General features: G+C 35.6%; 1 protein-coding gene across 3 annotated transcripts; it reads right to left on the reverse strand.

The window, feature by feature from the left end:
• Positions 1–1,125: 1,125 nt before the first annotated feature.
• Positions 1,126–22,316, reverse strand: LOC136206440 (uncharacterized). Of its 3 annotated transcripts, XM_065997494.1 has the most exons (21): positions 22,127–22,316; positions 20,850–21,918; positions 20,689–20,757; positions 20,397–20,595; positions 20,149–20,233; positions 15,276–15,401; positions 15,025–15,078; positions 14,816–14,897; positions 14,603–14,662; positions 14,441–14,493; positions 14,189–14,355; positions 13,523–13,679; positions 5,012–5,069; positions 4,876–4,932; positions 4,546–4,794; positions 3,557–3,618; positions 2,730–2,816; positions 2,176–2,232; positions 1,975–2,068; positions 1,735–1,875; positions 1,126–1,584 (listed from the first exon to the last, which is right to left on the reverse strand). In XM_065997494.1, exons 2-21 carry the CDS (start codon positions 21,600–21,602, stop codon positions 1,498–1,500), a joined length of 2,697 nt encoding a protein of 898 aa, XP_065853566.1. In that variant the 5' UTR covers positions 21,603–21,918; positions 22,127–22,316; the 3' UTR covers positions 1,126–1,497. The 3 variants fall into 3 exon arrangements, with proteins under 3 accessions (XP_065853566.1, XP_065853568.1, XP_065853569.1); XM_065997496.1 differs by having other exon boundaries at positions 20,850–22,316; XM_065997497.1 differs by lacking the exon at positions 2,730–2,816 and having other exon boundaries at positions 22,127–22,314.
• Between the last annotated feature and the right edge of the window lie 4,443 nt (positions 22,317–26,759).

A 26,759-nucleotide genomic window follows, 5' to 3' on the forward strand; every position in this document is an offset into this window, starting at 1 on the left:
TCAATTTAGGCCTCACGTACAAAATAGCACCAATATAGGCTTAACGTTTACAAAACAATACGAATTTAAGCTTAACGTTTACAAAATATATCCAATTTAAGCTAAACGTCACAATTAAATTAACCATATTATATTCTTTTCCTATTAACTTTATATGTTATCTTTTTTATTTATATGTTATCTTTTTTATTTAGTTCTATTTTCTTATTTATTATAATACAATTAATTAGTATTCTTGTCCATTAAAACCTTATATTTGTTTTTCATCAACCATTCCATGACTCCTAAATTTCATTATTCACGTAATATATGCAAACTGAAAGTAATTGAATATCCACAATATTTCAAACACTGACATATATCAATATTATTTTAACTAGTGTTCGAAATATTATGAATATTCAATTATTTTTAGTTTGCATATATTACATGAGCCAATGAAATTTAGGAGTCATGGAATGGTTGATGAAAAACAAATATAAAATTTTAATGGGCAAGAATACTAATTAATTGTATTATAATAAATAAAAAAATAGAACTAAATAAGAAGATAACATATAAAGTTAATATGAAAAGAATATAATATGGTTAATTTAATTATGACATTTAGCAATATATTTTGTAAACATTAAGCTTAAATTCATATTATTTTATAAACGTTGGTGCTATTTTGTACGTGAGGCTTAAATTGATGCTATATTGTAAACATTAAGCCAAAATTGATATTATGTTGTAAACGTTAAGCGTATATTGGTGTTATTTTGAACGTTGAGCCTAAATTGGTACTTCTCCAAAAACCTTAAGCATGTTTTGATACCTTATCCCAAAATAAAATAAAGATACAAATCACCAATTCCGACCTAAACGATTTCATCCATCCCTTCCATTTCAGTTTCTCACATCAACAGACAGAACCAAACTAGCTATTCTTTTTATTATTTTTAATCAGCTTATAAAAATCTATTTTACAGTCGCATGTAACAGGATCTCTACCAAGTACAGTAGGGAGTTTATAAATTCTCTTAGATAATGTGGGATGAAAGAAACCCTCACATATATTTTAACAATAAGAACCAAAAGCTTCATGAAAATATAAAAGACACGATTAAAAGAGGGCGATAAAGCTGAAGAGAAGAGCCTGCCTATATGTATATAAACATGGGCTTTCATAATGATTGAAGAGCTCACTCAGAGCCAGAGTGAATTTATGGCTGTTTCATCCAACCTGTAAAATGCAGAAAAGAAGTTGCCAGTTGCATCCATATATCTCTAGACAACACTGAGTTACAGGTCAAAAAAAGTAAGATTTATGGACTTTTATGCGTGCATAGTAAAGGGTCAGCATGCCTAAAAAAATCATTCATGCTTAACTTTGTCCCCTTCTACTGCTCTTCAATTCTTACTTTCTACAAACAAATCCTCAAAACTAGGTTTACCACAGCAAAAATAGAATCAACTTTTCTTCATTAATCTAATAAACCCAGAGAGCCTAAGCTGTTACTCAATTATCTGCGGTACTGCCTTCTGCAGCATCGATGTGCCCTTGAATATTGTCAACTGCACCTCCCTTGCGCACTTCGACACCTAGCAACAACAACAAAATAAATAAATCAATACTGTCAACCAAAATAAGATGCCAAGAAACTTCATATGAGCAGATACAACAGCATAGTGGATAAACTTCATATTACTTTTAACATTTAAATAAATTAAAAATTCAAGGATAAAACTTACTTCTCCTTCGCTCATCTTTCTGAAGCCAAATCTTCTAGTCCAGATTGACTCGGCTTCCTCAGCTGCTGGTAGCACCAAATTTACGACATTCAATTTGCACAGTAACCTCTCAATGCATGAGAATAATGCTTGAAAGTAACCCTGGAAATGGAAATTCAGAAGTTTGTGCCATTGCACATCAGTAAACTCAATAACCACAAAAACAAGTGTCAACACCGAATATTTGAACTGATCACATACTTTTCCTTGATGCTCTCTACTTGTAGCAACCAGAGGAAGTTCAGCAACCTCCCTCCCAAAAATTCTAAGAAGACCAGCTGATACAACAACATTCCTGCACATTGAACACAGAAAGAGCAAAACTTCACATAATGCCCAGGAGAGGGGAAAAAATGGAATCCAAGATCAAATAAGGAATTTTTTGAAATGAACCATACATACTTCACAAGTAACACAATGGAGTACATTCCCCCGAATTCTTGGCCAGAAATATTCCTACTGCAACCAACAAAAAAAGACAATTATACAGAATCTGAATTTTGCAAAATAATTGGACCATTGAAGTTAAAAAACGAGCAAATTTATGAAGATAAAGATGCAATTAAAACAAATGATTGTGGTCATGGTCAAATAAAAAATTACTTCATGTACCCCCTTAGCAAGTGGAAAGAAAATTAGAAAATAAAACTCCTGGAAAAAGATATTTTTTCTTTATACCAATAGAATAAAGAATGAAAAGACAATCCCTTCTTTTTTTTTTTAACTTGGGAAGATTAGAAAATATTATCCAATTTTCCTCCCAGTTGAGCATCATGAAGGAATTCCTCCTCTGGCATTCGTTTCCTCCATCCAACCAACCAAAAACAAGAGAAAACGGCATACATTTCTGCAATTTAAAACCTAAGCAACCCCAAACACAGCCATCCTCCCCCCACCCCCCGAAAGAAATCAACCTTTCCACCCAATTTAGTGGTAAATATAATTTAAGAATTAACTCTGCTTCTCCTTCTATGCTTGGATGGGAACTTTTTTTTATGAGGTCCTCTACCCTTTGCCGATCGCCATCATAACCAAGATCATCCCTAGGAAAGTGTAGAAGATGAAAAACTATTACATAGAAGAATATGATAGCCGCGTGCACTTAAGTAATCATGGAAGAGAATCATCTCAGTGATAAGATCTATTTACAGGCCACTTTAAACACCATGCCTAACATGACCTAAGCCTGACTTTGAGTTAACTAAATATTCATGACTTTTCTTCTATGGACTTGAAAGAAAAGTAAATACCATATAAGTAGTTTTTATCGGGGAAGCTTTCCATTGCTTTTTTAATTTCTTTAGCATGTACAATTCTAGGTCATATAATTAGTATACTTGAAATAAATATCATGTAAGTAGTTTTATAGGGAAGCTTTTCCATTACTTCTTAAATTTCTTTAGCACGTAGGATTCTAGGTCTCATAGTTAGTTAGTATTACTGGAATTAAAAAAGATAACCACATGACATATCCATCCATCCATCCATCTGTTGACACTCATGCACATTTAAAATGATCGAGGCTTGAGTATGATCCAACTGAACTGAATCATGCAACATATTTCACAAAGCTGGGTAACTTTTGACCATTATGGGTGTTTTGGAAAGAGAAGGTATATGTGTCTACATAAACCCAATTACATTTGAATGTTAGAGCACTGTGACAAAACTTAACAAATTAAATTGCAGCACCAAAACAGTTCATACAGAAAATATCATATTGTAAACAAATAAGCAAAAAAAAAAAAAAAAAAAAAAGAGAGAGAACAGAAAAATGAATTACCCGTAAACCATAACAGGAATCAAATCACGACCGGATTTTGCAACAATGGGATCAAAGCACTCCTGCCAAATGAACACCATAATTATCAAAAGGAGTATATTTTCACAAACTAGAAAAGTAGAGACTTCAATAATTACAAAACTATACTGCTAGCAAAAGAGGGGTACAAGTAGATCAATCTACATGACATAGACAAAGATGTTACATGTTAAAAACCAAACTCAGCCAAGCAAAATGCATAAATATTCCTTTGAGCATTTCATGGAACCATGAATACAAAAATTTCTCTGAATATATCACAAGTCTAAACTAACATAATCAGTGCCAGAGCAACCATTTGGACAGGAAAAAACAGGAACTGCAGGCTAATTTGGTGTGCTTAATAAACACCATTGCCTATAAACTGTCTTAATCTGCAGAATCTCAATAAGAAACCAGATAACTGGTCAATTATTCCCAGTCTAAAACAGAATAAGTGGGTGTGTGAGGAGGGTAGATATACAAAGAAGAGAAACTTAACTAGACATGGTGGGCCAGGTGACTAAAGTACGTAAAATGTTGCAACAGTAATGAAGTAACAGAATGATAACCTGGGACAAGAAAAAAAGCTATTCCATGTCCAGATGGACTGGCTTTAATTTCAACAATAGTATCCCATCATCAAAATAAACTACAGTTTTTGACATTTAGATGTCGATTCGTCTTTGCTTCAAAAGGATATGGACAAATTAACAAATTATGAAGCTGAATATTCTGATTAGGACAAAAAAAAGGCTAGATAGAAATTCTGAAACCAAATGTAGATCGATTTATTACTGAAACATGCAACAGAAAATGAAATGAAACTGCTTCAGAAGTAAAAACTAATTTAGCAACCTGCAGGCAGCCTCAAAGCCCCCAAGAAAAAGGATAATAAAAAAATATTACTATAACAAATGTGTTTCAGGGAAGGAAAGGGAAAGGAGAAATCAAACACATTAAGCACTTACTCGAAAAATTGCGGCAGCCCCTGACAACAGTGAAAGATCATCAATAGTGCGACTTTTTCCCATCAGGATTCGCCATTGGAACTCATCTGTTGACCCTTCAATATGTAGTCCTTTCTCAGCGTGCTTTCTTGAGATGATATTAAGTTGTAGAGCAGGAATCATCTGTACTCCGCTTGAAACAGAATTCTGTAGAGCCACATAGATCCGGTTGCAATCATTAGAACAGAACCACTTATCCTTAGGGATTCCCTGCCAAGACATGCAGCAAAAAATCAGCATGCTTATTTGCCATACCATGACAGACTAAAAATTATATCATTGTAGACTCACTTTCAGATCACAAGATCCACTTTCACGCAGGCAACCAACATGGAACTCCCTCTCACACTGAAGTAGAACATAAAGTAAGGTAACCAAAATAATGAAAAAAACCTTGATGGATTTTCAAGAGAAGTTTCAAGCATACTTGGTCACAAAGGATAACTGTTCGGTCATCGAAGTCTCCAGTGCTGAAATCGTGAGCCCTGATAAACATCAGAAAACAAGAAAGGGTGAGACCAAAAAAAAAACACAATGTGAATTTTATAAATAGAGAAAATTCTTTAACATGGCTTAAGTTAAGCCTAATCAATTAAAACCAAAGAAATAATTCGACATAACATGTAATTTGATCAGAAACAATAAGAATCCTTTTATCAGTTACATATTGCTCGCAATCTGATAGCATAGACTGTCAAATTTGATAACCCTCATAAACAAATTAAAGACAACATTGCTCTTATAACTGTTAACATTTGTTCAACACTCTCAAATTTGATTATCATATTTTCTTACAAATGGCAATTGATCCGTTTACACTAAGCCAAGTCAAAACAATTAATTCAATGCAAAATATTATTAATTGATAGATATAGTTATTAAAGACGCCAGACGCACTAAGGCGCCAAGGGGTCCTAGATCCTAGGTGCAAGGCTCTGGCGCGCGCCTAAGCGACACAAGGAGCACGAAAGGAAAATAATATATAAAATCATAATAACAATTAACGTTTCTGAAATACAACAACAGTCAAATGATAAATCATATACAACTATTCATAATCCCAATCATAAACTCTAGCATGAAATAAATTCCAAATTAACTATTAACTCTCCTATAATCATAATTCGTAATAGTAGGTTCTAAATCTAAAGACTATGATTCAACCAAATCCTAAGTTAATTAACTAATAGTCTATAAATACTTTTCATCAAGACTAAAATCTCCATAGTCCATATTCATCACTCATCAAAGTCATCACCACTACAATCATCATTTTCAACATCAAATTCATCTTCAAGGTTCTCAGTGTCATCCACTTCATCTTCAAGGTACTCATCTACAAAGCCAGATTTTTCTTTCTCCTTGTCTCTAAGAACTGTAGGAGTTCTTTCTCGAACATTATAGCCTGGCTCAATTTTATCCTACTAGAATAGGAAAAAATATTATGAGTACCTCTACTTATAAAATTGAGCCTAAGCGCACATAGGCGTGAGCCTTTTGAACAGAGCCTGCCTTTTGGATTATGAGGCAACATGCCTGGAACCTAGAGCCTGAGGCACGCCTTTGATAAGTATGGTTTTAACCAATTAACTCGTGGATTAGAGCACTATTTATTCCCTCTTCTCTTCCATCTCTTAGGATCCATTTTCTTTATCTTTGCCTTTTCACCAACTTTGTTTGGTGGGAAGTTATTTTGTATGAACATTGAAGGTGTTTAACCTTCTTTTAGTAAAATTCTTCATTTCCAAAATTGCCTTTTTTATTTATGAACACTAAATACAAGTTTGGTTTCGGATGAAGAGCATGGAGTAGTCGTCTTCAGGGTAGAACCAGCTGAAAGCTGGTTGTAGTAAGTACTTCTCCTTAAAAACTGGATGTATGAACTGTTTGTGGTTGTTTAGTGAAATTCTTAATGATTTATGGGTCTGATCCGCCTGTATTAAGTAGATAACAAGGGAACTTAGTTTACGATACCGAACTATCACTAGGCACACGTTGCTAGGGACGCAAATACGATTGGCCACATGACAAGGATTTCTTTCTTACTTTGTTCTGTTTAGAATGCTCTCTTGAACTTAATGCATAAAAACTGTTTGATAACAAAGGAATTTGGTTAAAAGGGTTTCGGATTCTGAGCAGAACAGGAACTCAGCTTTGATGAATTTAGAGAGATAACTTGCACTTATGTTTTTAACCACCATTCAGTCCTAAAGGGGAATGCTTTACACAACTGTCAGATCTAGCTGAGACTCTGCCCTGCATGTTCTTAATTGTGAAACAAGTCTGTTACTTTACCCTGAATTGCATACCATTAGTCTGCTTATGTTTTTTTTTTTTTTTTGCCAGTTAGTAGTATGGAACCATCAAAACTGATTTATAAAAGAGGTCAATTTCTCTCAACACTGTCACAATTATTCAAATTATGCCTATTTAGAGCGAATTGCTATATTTCCTATTCTTATTTAAGGAATGTTATATTTCCTATTATTATTTAAGGTAGGTTAGAATTAATAGGGTGATTTAAGGTAAGTTAGAATTATTAGGGCCATGAATTTAGGAAGACTAGTATACTTTCCTTTTCCCGTTTTTCCTATTTAAGAGAATTGTACTGTACCAATTCATTATGCAAATTGATTAATGAAATTTTTATTTCTTTCTTCTAAATTCTCTCTCTATTCTCTCTATTCTCTGTTTATCTCAATCTCTCTCTAACCTTCTCTCTTCTTTCTCTATTCTTCTCTTCTCCTAAGATATTTTGTGCCCTAATCTTACTGTCAGAAATCCTAATCCTGACATTGGTATCAGAGACTACGATCCTCCGCCATTATTTTAAATTGTATGAAAAGTAAGGACCAACTATACACAAACCATGGAAGCCATTGAAAGACAAATTCAGGCCTTAAATGCCAAATTGAAGGAACATGAAGAGCTCACTGCCACCAACATGGGAATCCTGAAAGCTGAGTTCGCTGATGTTCACGCCGCTCAAAACCTGCGTCTGGACTCAATCGAGAAAGATCAAAACAAAGCTCAGTCTTCCATTGAAGAGGTAGTTAGATCTCTAACTTCTCTCACCTTAATGATTCAAAACAACCAAAGTCATTCCCAGCCTCCTAAAACACCCCAACCTGAAACGCATCCTCATAAGGAAAACGGAAATTCCTCCTTTATCATGGGTAATTCGGGAAAGGGCATTTTAGGTGATTACCATCATCTAAATAAAACTGATTCCTCAAATTCAAACCCTTATTTCAGTAAGATGCTACCTAAATGTGCTCTGCCTTATTTCGAGGGGATTGATGTGGATAATTGGTTAAGTAAATGTGAGAAATATTTCCAATTATTTGAAGTGATGGAAGAAAGAAGGTTGGATCTAGTTGATTTGTATTTGCAGGGAAGGGCTGAGAAGTGGTTTAGAAATTGGATCAAAATCCAACGCAGTTGTTAATTGGGAGATCTTTGTGGAAGAAATTAGCAAAAGGTTCCAAGAAAATGACACCAGTCATGTTGTAGAACAGCAATGGATCCAAACTAACCATTCCTACACCATAATCCAACACCTGTAACAACTCAGAAACCTAACCCTACATTCACACCTCCATTAACTACTTCACCTTACACCCAAAACACCTCAATCAAACCGCAACTTCTGCCTGAAACCAATCTGATACTAGTGGCCAACCCGAAAACTCCGGAGACTATACTATTTGGAGCAAACGTAAGCCCATCGGTTGGCCAAACAATTGGGCTTCCTTACTCTCATAGTTATGCTTTTATTGGTTCTTCCTTACCGAGGAGTGCGAGTCTGTTGCTAGAGTGAAGATGAAGTGGCCTGGAGCAACTATAGAACGATGGCGAGAGAGAAATTGTGGATTTGCTACATTCATAAATCGAGCTGAAGGACAAATAGCAAAAGATGAAATGCAAGGAGATGTGGCAGCTTATGAACCATATGCATTGGAAAGAATGAACCATATGCTCACAAGTATGAACCAGTAAGATGGCTCACTAAGGATGATCTGTTTGAGCCACAGCCACAAAGCCCTTTCAAGTTCACTGTCATTCCCCTACAAATTCAATGGGTTGTTTCTGTCCCGGAGCCGTTTCAAGTTCACTGAATTCCAAACTTCATACATTCTTGGGGACAAGAATGCTCTAAAGGGGGAAGTATTGTCACAATTATTCAAATTATGCCTATTTAGAGCGAATTGCTATATTTCCTATTCTTATTTAAGGAAGGTTATATTTCCTATTCTTATTTAAGGTAGGTTAGAATTAATAGGGTGATTTAAGGTAAGTTAGAATTATTAGGGCCATGAATTTAGGAAGACTAGTATACTTTCCTTTTCCCGTTTTTCCTATTTAAGAGAATTGTACTATACCAATTCATTATGCAAATTGATTAATGAAATCTTTATTTCTTTCTTCTAAATTCTCTCTCTATTCTCTCTATTCTCTGTTCTTCTCTTCTCCTAAGATCTTTTCTGCCCTAATCTTACTGTCAGAAATCCTAATCCTGACAAACACCAACTGTTTTAGTTCTTAGAAGTGCACAAGCAAAGCCGAGACTGTCTCCTCCTTATCACTATATTACTTGTGGACCTAGTATGCTTGCTACAGTCGCCCCTCTTTTGGGAGCAACAAATACTGATAATTTTTTAGTTGATTCTCCAGGATTCAGCAGAGAGATTATACTCCTTGATACTGCATTCTAAACTTTCTTTCTTGGTGCTGTTTTTCTCTAGTTGTCTTGCTATTGACACTAAGATAGGTTGTAATAGTTTCTCAGTTATTCATTAAGCTTGAAATCTGTCAGCTTGGCATGTTGAGTTGTAAACAGTGAGCTCAGCATTAATCATGCAACTTAAATCCATTCTCTTCCATTTATCCAGTATCGACTTAGTACAAGTAAATTAACAAGGCTCCTCAATGGGTAATAGTCATAATTGTTTCAAGTTTTGAGCAGCAAGAGCACAAATTCACTGAAAAAATTTCACTTGTTTCTTATATTGCTAACTGCTTTAATATTATAATCAGTATAAGAAAAGGATAAATGAAATATAATGTGACCTCAACGCACTAACCTTTATGAAAGGTTTTATTAAAGAAAATAATACCTTCAGCAATTAAAACGACACTAACATAACACAAGTAAAAAATGCCTTTTGCCAAAATCCCCTTGGGAAGCAAAAATATCAAACATAGCTAGGATCTTGACTAGTCAAGGTACTAAGTTAATTGGAATTTGGTTGAACTGAAAACAATAAATGCATTTACCCTAAACCCTAAACCCTAATTTGTTTTTTAAAAGTAAAAATTTAATTTCCAATCTATTTCTTTGACAATGCTAATATAATTAAATTTCGAAACTTGTTACTCCCTATTTCACTTTAATAGTTGTAATGCTTTTTCATTGGTCTCGAAATATACTCCTGTCCTGTTAATGTTTTTCAGAATATTGTTGAACTTCTTAATTTCCTATCATATGCCCCTATTCACTGTTATCAACAAATGAAATAATTAAACACTAACAGCAAAATTTTGAAGTTTTAATTATTGTCCAGTTTTTTTTTTTTTTGTCTTATTCACACTAGCCAGTTTATAGTCTATATATATCATCTTGAACGGGTTAAATGCATCACTGGTAACTGAACTTACATGACTGTTTCAAAATGGTCACTCAATTTTAACTTGTCTCAATAAAATCCCTCAATTTTAAGTTTTGTCTCAATTAAGTCACTCCGGCGATTTTAGTGGTTAAAAGGTGATATCATGGCTAGCACGTCAATATGAGCCAACTAAGATCTCCGACCAAAACGACATATGATAGACAAATTTAGCTTTTTTTTCATAAAAGTAACCGACATGCGGCTGCCACTATATCTGAATTGACTCGTGTTGACTTGCTAGCCATTATATCATTTCGATGCCTTTTAACCATTAAAATCGTCGGAGTGACCTAATTGAAACAAAAATTAAAGTTGAATGATTTTATTGAGACAAATTGAAGTTGAGTGACCATTTTGAGATAACCATATAAGTTCATTGACCAATAGTACATTTAACCCCATCTTGAACCTAACAATTGTAATTTAATTTTTTTTTTTATTATCTTAATTTGATTCATCTTGAAAGAGACATCTAAATATATAGTAATCTATGATTTAGCATAGTGAAAATAATAATAATAAATGTCAGGTAGGAGTTGAATACACAATCTCGTAATGACACCTTAAGCATATGTTTAACCAAGCCACGTGATAAACTATACTTTTGTGTTAAGACTATTTTTCTTATCATGAAATAGTAAATTTGTCATTTTTAAATCTTTTCCTTAATGTTTTTGATATTTAGCAAAGATCTATTAGATATTTATTTAAGTATTCATCATTCTTATTTTTTGAGGAATAAGATACAAATTTTCACTGAGCGTATTTGGAGATAATTCTAATAACCCTAAATGTTCTTGTAGGAATGTAAAAAGCCAAAACCCTGTGTCGCTCCTATTCAGCGATGATTGTTTAAAGCCGCATCAAGTCTCTCTAAGTCGATAAGAATTGAATTTGTTAACTTCAACATTTAAAGTTAAATAAGAGCAAAATTGGGCTAGGATATTTAGGTCGAGGGTAACATTGCTCCAAAAAGCATCAAGGGATGAATGGAGTATATCTGAATGTCATATATGATTATAGTGCAATTTTGTGAAACCCGATTATAAAGTGCTGTTTTGATTTTATAACCCCCAAGTAACGTGCATAATATCATGTTTTAGGGAAAACTTGAACTTAAGCCCTATACTCATTGGTCTTTTCTCTATTAAACCATTGAGCTTTTTGTTGCAGCAAAGCCCTTAAATATTTTTTTTGAAGAAAAAGCCCTTAAATTTAGGTTTGGCAGTATTCAGCCCTTATCTGAATGTGTTTTTTCTTTTTCTTTTCCTTTTATTTTTTTTTTTTTTTTGTGTGTTTGTGTGTGTGTGTGGGGGGGGGGGGTCTAAATTTGAGGGTTGGATAGAAAACATCCTGGAAAGCTCCAGCGCTTAATAATGGTTTTTGTTCTTTAAAGGATTAAACCCCTATTTGGCACATGTGGTATCCAAAATGTTTTCACTTGGCCCATGTGGTACTATTTGACAACATTTGCCCCTGGAGTGTTCCCACAGGTGACATTAAACCCATTTTGGATGGAAAACTAACCGATTTGTTAAATTTTTGCCACATGACACAATTTTTAACACGTGACATGTAAATATAACAATTTTATTCTTTTTCTATATAGAATTAATATGTAGATAAACAAGAAAAAAAAATTAATTCCTTATTTATCCACATATTAAATCTATATGGAAAAAAAATTAAACCAATTGCCAGTGTATATGTCATGTGGCAAAAAATTTAACAAATTGGTAAATTTTCCATCCAAAATGGGTTAAATGTCACCTATGGGAATAGGTCAAGGGGAAAATGTTAACAAATGATACCACAAAGGGCAAATGACAAAATTTTGCATACTACATGGGCCAACTATGAGCTCAATCCTTCTTTAAAGAAAAAGGATTAAGTTACCAATTCGACCCTAAAGTATTTTGGGATGAGCTGACTAATCCCCTAACATGCATTTTGGAGCAATGTTACCCTCAACCTAAATATCCTAGCCCAATTTTGCTCTTATTTAACTTTAAATGTTGAAGTTGAAAAATTCAATTCTTATCGACTTAGAGAGACTTGATGCGACTTTAAACAACTTTAAACAATCATCGGATTTTACATTCCTACAAGAACATTAAGGGTTATTAGAATTATCTCCAAATACACTCAGGGAAAATTTGTATCTTAATCCTTAAAAAATAAAAATGATGAATACTTCAATAAATATCTAATATATCTTTGCTAAATATCAAAAACATTAAGACAAAATATCTAAAAATGACAAATTACTATTTCATGATAACCAAGAAAAATAGTCTTAACAGACCAGTATAGTTCATCATGTTGCTTGGTTAAGCATATGCTTAAGGTGTCATTATGAGATTGTCTATTCAACTCCTAGCTGACATTTATTATTATTATTTTCAATATGCTGGATTGTACATTGGATTGGTTGTGAGCCACTGGACTACCCAGGTGAAGGATCTGGCTTACACTGTTAGTTTCAACGGCATAACCGTCCTATCTGTGTCTGGTCCAATTACTAAGCCAGTTTAGTCACTACACCATAGTTCAGTAGTCCATCCAGTCAAGTGGTAAAAAGCATAGTTGTGACTCGTGAATCGAAATCCTCATTTTATGAATCGTGACTCGTCAATCGTAAGATTCAGTTCCAATCTTAATATTATAAAAAAAAAAAAAATATTTACCATGTTGAACTTAAAATATTAGTCTATAAATGCAATTTTAATTTATTGAAGTCATATAAACTAATTACTTAAAATTCAAATCTAATGCAATCCTAATTCACAAATCAATCATCATCATTAAGGGATGTAAGTGTACGCTGTAAGTGCTCGATGTCCACCATGGAAAAGAAAGAAAAGAAATAAAGTTGGAATAGGGTCGTATTTGTGTATGTAATTGGAATTTGGAAAGTTGTGTGTATTTTAACTTTTAATGTAATCTGTATCTGTTTCTTTGAATTTTAATTATTGATATTCTATAATTTTTTGTTCACTTACTTTGGGATCGCACAAAAGTCATAATCTTATATTTAATGGAACTGTACAGATTCCAAAGACTTGATTGCTAGCAAAAAACCGATTCACCTATAGAGTCGACTCGAAATGGAGTCAACTCGACTCGAATCGCACGATTCTAACAACTATGGTAAAAAGTCATTGCTAATAGTCCTTTTGGGCAAGAAGCTATATCAAAATTCAAAAAAGAAGGAACAAATTGCTGTTTGCAAAAGTAGAATGGAGAAAATACTTTCTAGAGCCACTAACCTACAAATAGCACATCCACCGACTTCATATTCTGGACTTTTGACTTCACGAGACAACCGAATAACAATTGGTCTTGCCAAATTTCCTACATGCCCAGATTTCTTACAGTTTGGACAATGCCAAGGACCTTTTGGAGAGCACTGTAAACCCAAACATGCTGCAAAGAAGTAAAATCAACTAAATTAAAAAGAATAAATGAGCACTTTACATGAATCCATAATGCAATCCAAACAAAACTGTACAATTCAATCTGTTTCCACCAATGAATGATTAAGAGGTGATAAGGAAGTCGTTCCCACCAAGTTTACACTACATGTTTTCTACCTAGATTAGGACTCTGTATAGCTTCGGTCTCCTAGGTAGAGTTTAGTTTAGGTTTGGTTTTCCTTTTATGTGTTGGTTTAGGTTTCGGACTCTATGTCCTTACCAAACCAAAACTCTGTTTGTATTTATACTGGTTTACTTAGAATTATCTCAGAACTATTCTTGTTTCAAGAGGCAGCATAATCGCTTTGTGAATCAATGTCATAAGGACTAGTTTTTCCGGTGGAAGAAGATATGAAGATCATCTTGTAGAGAAGAAGCTTTTTTAGTTTTGTGAATAAAGACCTACTGAATTGGAAACAAGATTTGACACAAACAAAATTGGCAGGTAACAACATTTACCAAGATGAAAAGCCCGAGGACAATTCTGGCAACAAATCAAACCTCCTCCATTACCACACTCGGCACACATATCATCACTAACCCCAGTGGTAATGCTTTGCCCACTTGCCAATGAAATAGCTATATCATGGAGGGTCAAGCCATTAGTAGTATAGATGTGCCGGTAACTGCGAAAAGATGACAAAAATTTATTAAAAACTAACAATCCCATTCTTCATCATGCCAAAGTATTTATTTGAGATGGCTACTTACGGTTGACGCCTGGCAGCCATTCCAGCATGTGCTTCAAATTGAGATGGGCTAATCTGTTTATAAACAAAATAACAGAGGAATTATGAATTCTGAAATAGAGACTACTCCTAGAAACACATGAAAATTTCCAATCTATGTGAGTACAAATCTTGAAAACCTCACCTCTTTCTCACAGCATCTGCAGAATATTCCATTACCCTGCTTGTATCCAGCCAACAGTTCCTGGAAAAGCATAAAATTCAAATTTGTCAATATTGCTAGAAATAAGATCATATTTTTCGGGAGAAAAATGATTCAAGTTTAGCATACAATATGCATCAACATAAGAAGATTACATGAATGTAGGCAGATTATCTTGAATACTAAACAACTTACTTGTCCTTTTACAGAGTAGGCTAGTTCAGCCCCATCAGGAAGACCATTTGGCATGAAAAGCAAGCGGTGAAGATCATTATCCCTACCAGTGTACATAAAGAAATAAAAAATTATGAAATTGAAGTAGGATCAAAGTTTGATTGAATAAGAAAATTTAAGTATACAAATCAACAAGAGAAGCCTAGAAAAATATAACTATATAAAGTAACCTTCTCTTGGTGCTTCCTTCATTTGTTTTCTTTTGTTGCGCAAGTGAAATTGGTCTGCAAAGCAAATGTAACAGAGGTCAGAGGTCAGCGTTACCGAACAAACTATATACCTTTTTTCTTTCTTACATTTTTTGGTCCATCAGGAAGCCACCCGAGCATTTGATTACTATTTTTTCAATGTAGCCAATCAATAATTTATTACTGATGAATATTGCAAACTAAATATATAATCAGAGAGAGAGAGAGAAAACCTTTTCAGTGGACGTTTTTGATCTTTTGAAGTCTCCATGTACTTTTGATGTCTAAAAGGGTGGTTGTTATACATAAAGGTGCTTGAAGAAGCGTAACAGTTTTCTTCTGAACCTTGCTCAAAGCAGCTGCAATTCATAAGACCACATCATGAAAGCCAATAAATAATAAATACAGGTTTGAGGACATTATACAAAATTTTAGGAGTTATAAAAGGCACTACCCCCAAGCCAACTTTATATTCAGTTTCATTTTGTGTCATTTGCATAACCTTTCATGCGGGTGTTTATTGTTGCCAAATTGTGAATAACATGTGCACAAATTTCATTCTCATTGGAATTAAGGGGGCGTTTGGTTAAGGGGTTTCAGGAAAGGGTAAGGGAAAGGAGAGGTTTCATTCCCTTTGTTGGTGTTTGTTTTGCTAATTCAATGATTCCCTTTACCCTTTTTTAGTTTTGTGTTTAGCCCTAACTCCTCTACTCTCATTCCCCAATCCCCCTTAAGGTTTTCTATTCCCTTTCCCATCTCTTACTAACTTAAACTTCTTCACTCCTTGTAAAATTCTACTTTACTCTCTATTTTATTTTTTTATTTTTACATTTTTTTATCTTTGGATTAATTTCATTTTCGTTATATATTTTTAATTTTTTTACTCAAAAAATATTTTTGACTAAATTTTACTTTTTTTATTTTTGTTTAATCCTTGTATTTACTTATTTATATTTTTTATCACTAGATTAATTTCACTTTTTATCCTTATACTTATTTATTTACCTTTTTACCCTAAAAAATAATTTTGACCAAATTTTTTTCTTTTATCATATTATTCAGTTTTAATATTTATTTTTAATTATTTTAAAATAATTATTTTCTTTTTAAATATAATGTTTATGCATTTTCTTTGATTAATTTTATTTCAGTTTCCTCTATTTCATTATCTTTTGATTTTAATTCTTATATTTTATTAATAGAGACACATGTATGTACAGAAATTGTTGTTAAAAACACAAATCTGGTTTATTTGAACCAAACAGCCACAAAGGGATTAGAGGTATATCATTCCCTTTGTGGAACTGAAACAAACAGATAAGAGAATTCAGGGTCATTCCATTCCTTTCTCCTTGTTTCCCTTTCTTGATTCCATTCCCTTACCCTCGCGTGAACCAAACGCCCCCTAATAGTACAGCAAAGGAAAGAAGATATGGCTCTATCTAGAAAGGATTCAAGGAAGGGTTGATTGGGCAATAGACCAAGGATTAATGAGTAGTGACTAAAATCATCTAAAAGTTTGATCTGATATTCAGTTATAACAAACATTCATCGTTCATATTAATCCCAATCGAAGCCAAACATGGAAGTACGTACACCAAAACCTATGTTGCACTGTCACGAAAATGGATAAGGACACAGACATTACTTCTAAAAATAACCTTCATAAAATAGACTTCAACAACAACAACAACAAAGCCTTAGTCCCGAAATGATTCGGGGTCGGCTAACATGAACCATCATATAAAACCGTGAAAATCAAGTCGTGTCAGCGACACAGATTCGCTCCCTCCACTCCGTCCTATCCACTACCATATTTTCCTCAATTCCCAATAAACTCATATCACTCTCGATCACCCTCCTCCAAGTTTGCTTAGGTCTTCCCCTACCCCTCACCACTACATCCCTTTGCCACTCTTCGGTTCTCCTAACCGGCGCATCAAGCGCTCTACGTCTCACATGGCCAAACCACCTTAGTCGGTTTTCTCTCATTTTATTCTCAATAGATGTAACCCCTACTTTTGTCCTAATTATTTCATTACGCACCCGGTCCTTTCTCGTGTGACCACACATCCATCTCAACATACGCATCTCCGCCACCGACATCTTATGGATGTGGCAGTGTTTCACTGCCCAACACTCCGTACCATATAACAATGCTGGTCTAATTGCCGTCCGGTAGAATTTTCCCTTCAATCTATTAGGCATGCCGGGATCACAAAGGAAACCCGTAGCACTCTTCCACTTCGACCAACCAGCTTTAATCCTATGGGCAACATCTCCATCTACTTCTCCATCCGTTTGGATAATAGATCCTAAATACCGGAAGCAATCCGAGGCCTGAACAACTCTCCCATCTAGGGTGATTGTCCCTGCCTCCCTACTCCTACGGCCGCTAAACTTACACTCCAAATATTCTGTCTTACTTCGACTCAACTTAAAGCCTCTAGATTCTAGAGTTTGCCTCCATAGTTCCAACTTCATCTCCACTCCTTCTTTCGTCTCATCAACCAACACAATATCATCTGCAAACAGCATGCACCATGGTATACCATCTTGAAGTGAACTTGTTAGTTCATCCATAACGATGGCAAAAAGAAATGGGCTTAGTGCGGAACCTTGATGCACTCCAATCGTAATAGGAAACTCTTCAGTTTTCCCAACACTAGTACGTACACTCGTGCATACTCCCTCATACATGTCCTTTATGATGTCAATATATTTCCGCGAAATGCCTTTCCTTATCAAGGCCCACCAAAGTACTTCCCTTGGTACCTTATCATATGCTTTCTCCAAGTCAATGAAAACCATATGCAAGTCTTTCTTCTTATTTCGATAGTGCTCCATTAATTGTCTCATTAGATGGATGGCTTCCATAGTTGATCTTCCCGGCATAAAGCCAAACTGGTTTTCCGAGATCTTCACCGTCCTCCTTAGCCTTTGTTCAATCACTCGCTCCCAAAGTTTCATAGTGTGACTCATTAATTTGATTCCCCGATAGTTGGCACAATCTTGGACATCGCCTTTGTTCTTATACAAAGGGATTAAGGTACTTTTCCTCCATTCTGATGGCATCTTATTGTTTCTCCAAATTTTGTTGAAGAACGTCGTCAACCATTCGATTCCTCTTTCTCCCAAACATCTCCAAATCTCAATAGGGATGCCATCAGGTCCTACTGCTTTCTTCAACTTCATCTTACTTAATGCCATTTTGACTTCACCCTTTTGAATTCTCCGCAGGCATTCATGATTTATCATATCGTGATGGATACTTATATCTCCAACATCTTGTTGGCGATCTCCATTAAATAAGTCATCAAAATAGGACCTCCATCGTTCCTTGATATCCTTATCTCCAACTAGGACTTTCTGGTCCACATCCTTCACACATTTAACTTTTCCGAGATCTCGCGTCTTCCTATCTCTCATCCGAGCAATTCTATATATGTCTCTTTCCCCTTCTTTCGTATCCAATCTTGTATACAGATCCCGATTCACCTTTGCTCTAGCATCTCGTATGACCTTCTTTACTTCCCTTTTAGCCTCTTTGTATTTTTCGTAGTTCTCGTCACTCCTACATTTCCCCAATAGTTTATAGGATTCTCTCTTACTCTTTACTGCTTGTCGTACTTCTTCTGTCCACCAAGATGTGTCCTTACCCGGTGGCATGCTACCTTTAGATTCCCCTAGAACTTCCTTCGCTACTTCCCTTATACTATGCTCCATCTTATTCCATATTGAATCTATATCTGAATCCATATTGCAAGTCCAAATATCTTTTTTGGTCATCTCATCCACAAATTTTTGTTGATTCTCCCCTTGCAATTTCCACCACTTAATCTTAGTCTCTACTTGAGGTGTTTGTTTTCTTATACATTTCCTACTTCGAAAATCTAGCACCACTACTCTATGTTGGGTTGTCGTACTCTCACCAGGGATCACCTTACAATCAATATAACTCTTTCTCCAAGCACTCCTTACTAAGAAGAAGTCAATTTGGCTCGCATTACCGCCACTCCGATAAGTCACTAAGTGGGATGTTCTCTTCATAAACCATGTGTTCATGATACTCAAGTCATAGGCTGATGCGAATTCCAAAATATCATTTCCTGCTTCATTCTTATCTCCAAAACCATACCCTCCATGAACACTCTCAAACCCATCTCGCCTAGAACCCACGTGTCCATTGAGATCACCCCCTAGTACCATTTTTTCATCCCTAGGAACCTGTTGCACCACTTCCTCTAAGTCATCCCAAAAAGCTTGTCTTATAGACACATCTAATCCTATTTGTGGCGCATATGCACTAATGACATTCACAACCTCATCCCCTATCACTAGCTTAACACTCATAATTCTATCGCTCTTCCTAGACACCGCTACTACCTCATCAATATACTCCCTATCAATAAGAATACCTACTCCATTTCTACCCTTATCCTTTCCTGAGTACCAAAGCTTATAACCCCAAGGAGCTATCTCTCTAGCCTTGGCTCCAACCCACTTGGTTTCTTGTAGGCATAATATATTTATTCTCCTCCTCTTCATAACATCTACAATTTCAGCTAATCTTCCTGTCAAAGAACCTATGTTCCATGTCCCAAAGCGTAACCTACTACCCTTACCCCTACCCCTACCATTACCGTGGACTAGCTTATTTACCCGCAACCCTTGCATATTTGACACCACCCCCGGGTCCTGGGGTGGCGCGCCGCTTCGGGGCGACGACCTAGCAACCCTTGCACATTTATCACTACACCCGGGTCTAGGAAGTGCAGCGCGTCGCTGAGTAGGGAACGCCCCAACGGTATTTATATTATGGTTCATGTCATAAGATGTGGCTAAGTTTTACGCTGGCCGCCACAAACCTACCGCAACCCTCCTCCTTTGTCCGGGCTTGGGACCGGCTGTAAAGGCCACCAAGTGATTCAAGCTACTAATTGAACCAAACATGTGAAATGATTATCGATTGATCTCACAGAGACAGAAAGAGATTGGTCTAATAAGTTCAAAATGAATGTTTGTTGTAACTCAATATCAGATCAAATTAAATTAATATTTAATAGAAATTCTTAAAACAATATTTGTTAAATAATAATTTATTACCTTCCATGGGAATGTGGTATATAAGGCAGCCTGCTGTAACATTTTTTATATGGCTCAACTGCTCCACTGCTTTGATGAAGACTAGCTGCGTACAAAATGAATAGGCAGAAAATATATGAATTACTCAAGACATAACAACCTAGAGTCTCTTTTTACCCCAAATTTTTGGGATTGACTAAGAGTAAGAATAGAAACATAATCTAGCGAAAGGAAACTGCTCTGTCTATCAGAATAATAAAAAGTATCACCTTTCCAAACCTGGAAGCATTCGTCATTTATGGCTGAACCAGCAGCGTCTTTAATAACTTCATCCACCGAATTAAAGGGAGCACTTTTTAATTCCTGAATAATACTACATATAGGTTTTCCATTCTCTAAGAAAATGTGATTGTTTGGATGCCTAGTTTTAGCGCCAGCGTGCTGTTCGAACTCATAGGCAGTAAGGACCTGTTTATATACCATTCAGTTAAAAATTCAAAAGAAATCACACAACAAAAGCACCATAAAAGTAATATTTTTCCCTCAGGAAACAAAACTTACTCTTGAGAAAGTACACAATGAACAACCACACAAGTATCCACCACCTTCTATAATTCCATCTAGCTCTCGCTGGCAAACCATTAAAAACACACAAGTATTAAGAAAAAATTTCAAAGTAGCCAATAGAATAATTATTTTGAAAGATATAAATATATCCTTACTTCAGTAGAAAAATATTTCACCCGAGCTCCATCAAGTATACCAGTTGACAACAACTTTTTGACATTTGTAGGGTAGTTACTCGGAACAACCTTTTTAGACATCTTCAATTCCATATTAGGAGCACAGAAATGTCTGTCTCTGCCTTGAATCATTTCTGTAGCTGGATCGTAGCCCTTCCTAGTACTAAAAGATAATTGCTGACCAATACCAGTACCCACAGGACTAGCCACTGAAGCAATAGTCTGGTTATCATAATCCTCTTTTCTTTTGCTGAACTTAAATGTTATCTTCCTAATTCCGGACGTACTTGCATGCTTAGGAATCTCTAATACAACATGAGATGTAGAGACGAAATCAGAAGTTCCATTGTGAGCAGACTCACTTTGAGTGTCATTGTTCTCAGTGCTATCTTCTCCCTCACCACTCAGGGTATCAGATGGACTCGAATATCCTGAACAAGTAAATGTAGTCTCACCAGAACCCACCTGATTACATGCAGCCAATTCAGTTGGTTGGCTAGTGATATCCTGGCAAACGGAAGCATTCTCTTTCGGAGAAATTACAGGATTAGAAACTTCAGATTTTATGTCCTCATTTGAAATTTCTTTTGCTTGTTTCTTGTTAGGAAACTGTTCTGGTTCAGAGTTGTTCATCAGAAACTGATGGTCTCTCTTCAATTCAGCTCTTGACGTATTTTCCTTTCCAATATCCAACTCCGTCGACAAGTCCACACAAACAGCACTTTCTGCCATTGACAAATTCCCAACTGAAAAATCTTCCAAATAGCAGCATTCAAAATAAAATCAATTCCAGCAAAATAAACCCTATTTCAATAGTGATAAAACTCAATACAGTCCTCTCTGTAAATTGTATTGTTTACAACGAAAAAGGAAGATGAAAATTTGAAACAGCAAGGCCCACGCTAAAGAGTGCCCCAAAAACAAGCGTAATCTTGAAACAGAGCAGACATTAAACCACTCGAAAGAAGTTTTCCATCCTCCCAATAACCGCTAAACCGCTCCACCATCAATTGAAAGAAGCAAAATCCTCTGACACGTGCAAAATCACCTCCACAACCAATTAAAAAAACTCAGAAACCGCTTGTAGATCAAAATCAATAGAGAGAAACTAAAATTTCAATTTAAATGCGAAAGAAGAAACTCCAAAAGGCAAGTTTCAGATCTTGTAGATCTGAAATTTATGGTAGGAAGCAGTTTAAATTCAAAGAAAAGAAAAGAGAACTCAAATTAGACGAAAGTAGCAAAACATGAGATACCTAATTAGGGTTAGGGTTTTTTTAATAATTTCCGTTAAAAATACAGCGGGAACGTGCAGAGCGGCAAAAAACCAGAGAGAGAAGCTTGGTTCGCGGTCCAGATTTAACTTTTTTAAGGAAAGTAGAGAAGACGTCGATGAGAGAGAGAGAGGGAGAGATAGAAATGGTTGCATTTATCTTTTATCTACTTAAGAAACAGAAAAATATTTGTTTTGCTGGTAATATTTGGAAGCCACGAGAAGGGAAGACAAGTGGATAAAGAAGGTGGGACCTTTTCCTTTTATGATTTTGACGTGCCACGTGTGCCAATCGCCACGTTTACGGCTACCAGGTTTATTGGTGGATCTGGATCTCACTCTACGTGGGCCCCGAAACTGTAAGGGTATGGCAAGGGCTCCTCCCATTTGGCCCACAAAATATTAGTAGCATTTTCGGGGTTCTTGTACCAAGAATTTAGTAATCATTTAATTCAAACTTCAGAATTATAATCGAAACTAAAATTTAAATACGAATTATAATCTGGTTGCCAAGAAACTTTCGTTTTGTGATTTTCTTCGGTTTTTAGCGGAAAGATAAGTCTTTTCTTTGTTTTGTTTTATTTTATTTTATTGAAAAAATGTTTTGATTGATATACCATGTATATTAGGAAAGCTTAAATCTACATCTTTAATATCATAGAGTGTGATAGAAAAATAATAAACATTGCTTGAAACGGTTTTTAGCACAATGATGAAATGTACTATTTTTTCTATGAATGAAACAATTATCTTTCTTCTAAAAAAATTATCACTGATCACGAATCACCCATATTGGTAGTAATCATAAGGTGAAAACGAAAAAGATCCACGAACTAAAGTAAACGTCTGACATAGAGAATGAGGCACAATGGAGAGAATATGGCATCTGATTATTATGGTTTGATAGTTATCTATTTGTGATCATTGATTAAGCTAAAATTCTAACCCTAATCCTCCATCCTTTCGGACGGATTAATTATTCGATCCAATACCCGAATAATTCTAACATCTTCCACTCACACATAATGGAACATATTTCAAACCTCATCTCAATTCATCCATACTATTGCAAATAGTTCTGTGATCCGCATACTATTGAGAGCTCTAATGATATATACTCGTTGGAACATATAACTGCTCGTTGTGCATGTATCAAACTTTGGACTATATACTCGTTAGAGATATATAGTGTTTAGATATGAACATGGACCGTCCTTGGTGTATGCTTTATCCTAAATTCCATAGCAGATATATTGTAATAACATTAATCTCAACAGTTCCTTTGCTTTCACAAATATGCACATGTGCATAAGTGTCCGGATAATGAAATACAAAAACTCTTAAGATGTGAACTTCATGGATATCTTTCCCTCCTACTTTATTCCTTCCATCATATTCTAACTCGTTTATCCAATTGGGTTATTTTTAGTTGGAATTATCATATCAACCTAAAGATGACTCTTCCAAGGTAGCCACATCAAACTATACTTCTAGAATAAGTTAAGGGTCTTCAGGATAAGGAATGTCGAGAGATAATAATTTCATGATGTAAGTCTCGCACTAGGAAAAGGCGAAATCGTCTTTTTTCCATCTTGTGGCCATTAAAGCACACATGTTATGAAACATGTGTTATGGTGTTTAATTCTTTATTCAAAAGAGGATCTTGTCTCTTATATTAACACCATGCAGAAGCATAAGTTCAGATGTACCAAAACATCTAACTTTAGTTCACTATGTATAGTGACTACTTCCGACTATATAGACATAAGGCTTTAATTTTCTCAAACGTGTTTTTCAGATTACGTTTAACTTGTTTCATACACGTGTAGTGTATGTCATCATCTTGCAATATGATGAAATTTCTTTCATACCTTCTGCTAGGCGGCATTTGTTACTGAACATGCTCTCGAATTATTCAAAAATAGTCGCATCCTCCTATTTGTCACCATATGACAAAACAAGGGCAAATGCTCATATAAGTGAGCTACTTTTCTATCTCACATCCATTGTAGCATATAACGACAAACATTAACAAAAAAAAATATGCACTCGTGTATTGAAAAAAATTCATGAAACCTTTATTAATAAATCATGTTCATAAAATACATGAAAAACAAAAGTATGCATATATCCTATGCAATCCTTGGGATCTAACATGTTTAAAATAAACATTTCTTTTGACAAGTTTAGTAAAAGGATCTGCAACCATATCATTGTTGAAATACCTTTCCACATGATTTTGATTTGACAAAATTATTTAAGTAAAATTAAATATATTCTAAACACACTAAGTTTAAATGCTTTGATTTATTTAACTAATGTGTTTGTTCAATGTTGAGTTAAATTACTTATAAGACATAAAGACTGAAAGACTTAAAGCCCAAGTCAAACAGATCAAGACAACTCGGCCCGCGTATGCAAAACGCTATCGTTATGCACAAAACGCAGCTCAGCGGAAGAAGGATCGAGAAGACCTTCGTTGAACAACTTCGGAATGAAGCTGTTGAGTTGAATCGACAAAGAGTACAAGACAGCAGCTGAGCAAGAACAACTTCCAGACAAAGTGTTTCCACTTTGGGTAAAGTTCAGAAGACACAGTACGCTGTCTAGTTGACCTTACCATAAATGGAGAGACATTATGCGGAGCTGACTAAAAGCTGCTCAACACCGACCGAGGACAGAAGATACTCAAATCTGATTGGCCGAGAGCTCTGAGCAAGACTGAGTGACAACGACAGGAAGCCGTTTCCCTCCAACGGTTATTTCGAAATTTGAAATGACTGATGTCTCAGACGTCTCTATAAATAGGGCCCTTCAGTGCTTCATTCAATACAGAACTTTATCAAGCCATTACGCTGACCAAAATTCTACACAAAGTTCTGCAAGAGAAAGCAAAGCAAATACTTACACCAAATTTTATATCTTTCGTGTAAAAGTCTAGAGTGATTATTCAATCATCTAAAGTGTCTTAGCAATTGTTGGTTAGGACAAATCTTTATCATTTCTAGAGATTAGAAAGGACATGATGAGTACTCGGTTATAGTACTCAGCGAGAGATTAGGAGTGAGTAGAGGTATAGAGGAAGGTACTCTTGTTATACTCAGCTTCTAAGTTGTAAAAGGTTTGATGATCTACCGTTAAAGAGCTCAGTAGAGAATTCGAAATATCGGAACGTGTTCCGGGGACAGGACGTAGGCTTAGAGGCCGAACCTGGATAAATCTGTTGAGTAACATCTTTCTAACCTTAAACTCCTTAATATATATATTGCTTGCTTAAACAAAACTGACCAAGTAAAGAGGTCACGCTGAGTTGTGTGTATTGAGTATCTGAGTTCAGGAATAGACTCAAAGTGCTATCTCCTGACTCAACGAAAGAAGCTGACCTAGTCACCAGTTGACTAAGCTAGTGTCTTATTTACTCAGCGCGCTGTGTAATCCTTTTTCAAAGAAAAAGAAGTCAGCCTTAACGTACTTAAATTTTAAATAGTTCCTATCCCCCCTAGAACTAACTTGTTACGTTATAAGGGACCAACAAGTGGCATCAAAGCTTAAAAGCTCACTGTGAAAGGTTTAACTACCTTGAGCTGATCCCCACTATGGCTGAAAACAGCACTCGGTTTCTCCCAGGAAACCAGACAACTCAGATCTTACCTGAGGGGTTGTCCATTACTCGGCCTCCCCTATTCTTCGGGTCAAACTACACCTTCTGGAAGAATAGGATGAAAAACTTTATTCAGGCAACAAACATGAGTGCATGGCTTTCAATAGTCCAAGGCCCGTTTGTTCCTATTGAAGTTGTGGTTGGCCAAACAGTTGTCAAAGCTGAGGCCAAATGGACAGAAGATGATCTCAAGAAGCTACAAAATCACGCTTCGGCTATAAATATGCTTCACTGTGCGCTTGATGCTGCAGAATATAATAAGATATCAGGTTGTGAGTCAGCGCAAGAGATCTAGAAGAAGCTGGAGGTCACCTTTGAAGGAACCAACAAAGTGAAGGAGTCCAAGGTGAACCAGCAGATGAGACTATACGAGCTGTTCGAAATGAACGATGATGAAGGAATATCTGACATGAATGCAATGTTTACAAACATCATCAACGAGCTCAAGAGACTTGGGAAGATATTCACTGAGGAAGAACAAGTCAAGAAGATTCTTAGGAGTCTTCCTAAAAACTAGCAAGCAAAGAAGACCGTTGTTGAGGAAGCTCAAGACTTAACCACCTATAAATATGATGAACTCATCGGCTCACTGCTGACCCATGAGATCTCGATGAAGAATTTCGAGGTGAAGGAAAAGTCTGAAGACAAGAAGCAAAAATCCTTTGTCATGAAAGCTGATTCCACTGATGGAAGCTCAACAGACGATGAAGAGATGGCTATGTTTACCAGAAATATGAAAAGGCTGTTCAAAAAGAATGACAGATATTCTAAGAAGCCTTAGAAAAAGTTTGATAAGTACAAAGTTGACTCCAGCGACAGCAAGTACAAGAAAGACAGCTCAAAGCCCATTACTTGCTTTGAATGTCATCAAACTGGCCATATCAAGTCAAGATGTCCCTCGCTGAGGAAAGAAAGAAAGAACGGCAAGAAGGCAATGGTGGCAACCTGGAGTGAT

Source organism: Euphorbia lathyris, chromosome 9 (assembly GCF_963576675.1).
Source record: "Euphorbia lathyris chromosome 9, ddEupLath1.1, whole genome shotgun sequence".
In the NCBI taxonomy this organism is placed as follows: Eukaryota; Viridiplantae; Streptophyta; class Magnoliopsida; order Malpighiales; family Euphorbiaceae; genus Euphorbia; species Euphorbia lathyris.

Bases quoted from the DNA above. Each gene is read 5' to 3' on its own strand.
- LOC136206440 (XM_065997494.1), bottom strand. From the start codon at position 21,602: ATGGCAGAAAGTGCTGTTTGTGTGGACTTGTCGACGGAGTTGGATATT. The intron at 14,356-14,440 runs GTAAGTAGCCAT...ATCTTTTCGCAG, and splicing joins ATGGCTGCCAGGCGTCAACC to TTACCGGCACATCTATACTA. The intron at 2,069-2,175 runs GTATGTATGGTT...TTCAATGTGCAG, and splicing joins TCCATTGTGTTACTTGTGAA to GAATGTTGTTGTATCAGCTG.